The sequence below is a fragment of the Branchiostoma belcheri genome, unplaced genomic scaffold (assembly GCF_001625305.1).
Source record: "Branchiostoma belcheri isolate BF01 breed outbred unplaced genomic scaffold, Haploidv18h27 scaffold100, whole genome shotgun sequence".
Lineage (NCBI taxonomy): Eukaryota > Metazoa > Chordata > Leptocardii > Amphioxiformes > Branchiostomatidae > Branchiostoma > Branchiostoma belcheri.
The window spans coordinates 653,084-656,180 of record NW_017802381.1 but is presented as its reverse complement, the minus strand read 5'-3'; the positions used below and the strand labels follow the sequence as shown (position 1 = coordinate 656,180).

The window sequence follows — 3,097 nt, the reverse complement described above, 5'->3', positions numbered from 1 at the left end:
TTTAAAATGTAGGAACCTTGTTTTTTTCGGTCCCGCCTTGTTTTTTTCGCCCGCTTGCATTAGATTTGGAGTCTGTTGAGGATGTTATCCATAAAATTTACTTGCTGTGGCCTTACTCAAAGGTTAAATGCACAGCTGATTAAAACTAAAAAAAGTCTTTTAACTCTTGCTGTTCTGCCCGTTCTCCCCTGCACCAGTACCCGGTAGAGGTTCTCCAGAGATGGTCCTGTAAGACGGAGCCTGTCCAGGAGTCTGCAGCGAGACTACTCAACATGACCCTGCACTGGGTCAGGAGTATCCCGACATTCCTAACACTCTCTAGTCATGACCAGGTGGGTTTGTTTGTTTGTTTGTCTGTTTGTTTTCTTTATTTGGATCTACATTATTGTAACACAAATTTCACGCTATTGGCAATAGGCGGTGGAAGGATAGGGTTGGGCACTGCCTTCCAGTGCCGTGCTCTGGACACGGTAGATAACAACCTACAGTGTCCCGTACGGCCTCAAAAAGGGCCATGGGACTACCTTTATCATTGACTAAATAAACCCAACAGTGTGCCATGTGCCTCCCCGTGTAGCACCTCCTCCTGCAGAGTAGCTGGCCGGAGATGTTCCTGTTGGGGCTGGCTCAGTGGGCGCTCCCGATGGACCCCAAACAACTGGCGGTGGAGGCAGGTGAGAGAGTACATCTGATGCGTTCTTAAAGGGGCAGTATGTAACATTTTTACACCAAAATTGTATTTAGTCTAATTGAAAAACCGTCATGTGATTGTCACTTATTTCCGCTTTGAAAATTTCTGCAATTTCTCACATTTCTCACATTTATGGTTGGCACTAAAACTACCCACACGAGATGCACTCAGTTTGTGGTGCCACCACAAATTACCAGAATGTAAACAAACATGGCTGACAGCTTTATTTCCAGCTTTTAATACACTTGTAGTAATATTTTAATATTATATTGTATGCAGTGTAATATTTTTGCACCTCCTTTGGGAGTGGCAAACTGTTCTCTTAGCATGGACCAACTCCCCTGGCATATCATTTGTATATTTTTACTCTTTCCAGCCATTTCCCGAAGCCTGGTAGAGGCTAGGGCTGATGTTGCTTTGTAAATAAATGAAAAAAAAACATGTTTTGTATCATCCTGATGTTACATAATGCATCTTTAATATTTGGAACTTCTTCCCTAATTATATTATATATAACTGAAGCACGCAATGTATTTCCGTGTTTCTCTGATCCAGTATCTGTTGAGATGTGGACAGATCCCTCAAATAATCACACCTATGACAGCTCAACCAACAACAAGACAATGTCTATAAGTCATGTAGCCATGTCATGTCCGGAGTCATACTCAATATCAAAGAGCTCCGAGGAGAGATGTTTATACGTTATTGCTAAGTTCTGCTGCGTCACAGAGGGCTGTACAGTGTACCAGTTATCCCTGACTTTTTGTCATTGTTCAAAACTTGTCTGTTGCATGTGGAAAACTTTACAAGCGAAGGGATTATACTGTAACGTTTCAAGTAGCATCCACTTCTTTTTGTCAGTCACTGACGAATAGTCGATGCTACTTGGACATCTGATAGTTTTAAGAGTCTATCCATTTTCTTGAGTAACGATTTCTTTATGACAAAACAAGTTGTGTATCTTATTACATGTCTGACTTTCATCGACGCAACTTGGTGTTCTATCATGAAAGTTCATCTGTGTTGGAAGTTACATGTTTAAAGTTAAAACTTTTGGTGGGTTACACAAAAAATTCTCTCACCTAGAGCTTTTAACCGCGACAGGGGCCGACGTTGTCTACCAGATACCTTTGACCCAGTGTTGACGTCACACTTCAAAGAAGCCACGTGACAAGCCTCACTGGGTCAGTCTACTGAGGAAGACCAGAGTGACTGGTCGAAAGCTCTAGGTGAATTTTTGTGTTGGACCAAAAGTTTTAACTTTAAACATGTAACTTGATGTTGTTTTCAGGCCTCCCCTGTGAGCAGACGTCCCCCGGCAGACTGACGTCCTTCCTACAGCAGGTCCAGCTGCTCCAGGACACGCTGCACAAGTTTCACCACATGCAGCTGGACGCTGTGGAGTACGCCTGTCTCAAGGGCATCGTGCTGTTCAAGACTGGTGAGTGGTCTGACTCTGATGTACAGCCTGTTCTTGTTGAACATGTGAATACGTACTTCAACACAACACAGCACAGTGCAGCACAGCACAACACAACACAGCACAGCACAACACTGCACAACATAGCACAACACAACACAACACATCACAACACAGCACAGCACATCACAGCACAGCACAGCACAACACATCACAGCACAGCACAGCAAAACACAATACAGCACAACACAACACAGCACAACACATTACAGCACAGCACAGCACAACACATCACAGCACAACACAGCACAGCACATCACAACACAGCACAACACAACATAGCACAGCACAACACAGCACAGCACAACACAGCACATCACAACATAGCACAGCACAACACAGCACAGCACAGCACATCACAACACAACACATCACAACACAACACAGCACAGCACAACACAACACAACACAACATAGCACAGCACAGCACAGCACTGCATGGAAGCTGCTTGGGTTTTCAGTTGTATGTTTTAGTATTAGGTAGCATCTGCATTTTTGTCGTCCATTTAAGGTATTTTTTACAGCAACTGTCCATCCATTTTCCGTCAAATATACACGTACATATACATGCCTCGTAATTCTGCAAATGAACTTGTGCCTTTAATTGTAGAAGAGAGTCTCTACTTTTGTTTTATGAATGAAGACATACTGTTGGACCAGTTATGACAATACACGTTTCTTACCTTCAACACTACTAGTTTCATTGAATGAACATAAATGACTACACCATTTCTGCACTGTTCAACCAACCAACCAACCAACCAACCAACCAACCAACCAACCAACCTATCAACCAACCAAGAACCAACCAACCAACCAACCAACCAACCAACCAAGAACCAACCAATCAACCAACCAACCAACCAACCAACCTATCAACCAACCAACGACCCAACCAACCAACCAAGAACCAACCAACCTACCAA

At 43.3% G+C, this 3,097-nt stretch overlaps 1 protein-coding gene across 1 annotated transcript in view; it reads left to right on the top strand.

Annotated features, from left to right (window-relative positions):
* LOC109473509 (nuclear receptor subfamily 2 group E member 1-like) overlaps nt 1–3,097 on the top strand; it is a 13,361-nt gene that overhangs the window by 9,101 nt on the left and 1,163 nt on the right. Inside the window, exons 4-6 of the mRNA XM_019773389.1 lie at nt 198–332; nt 578–674; nt 1,983–2,132. Of these exons, the coding sequence (XP_019628948.1) occupies nt 198–332; nt 578–674; nt 1,983–2,132 (382 nt within the window). The remainder of the gene's footprint in view (nt 1–197; nt 333–577; nt 675–1,982; nt 2,133–3,097) is intronic.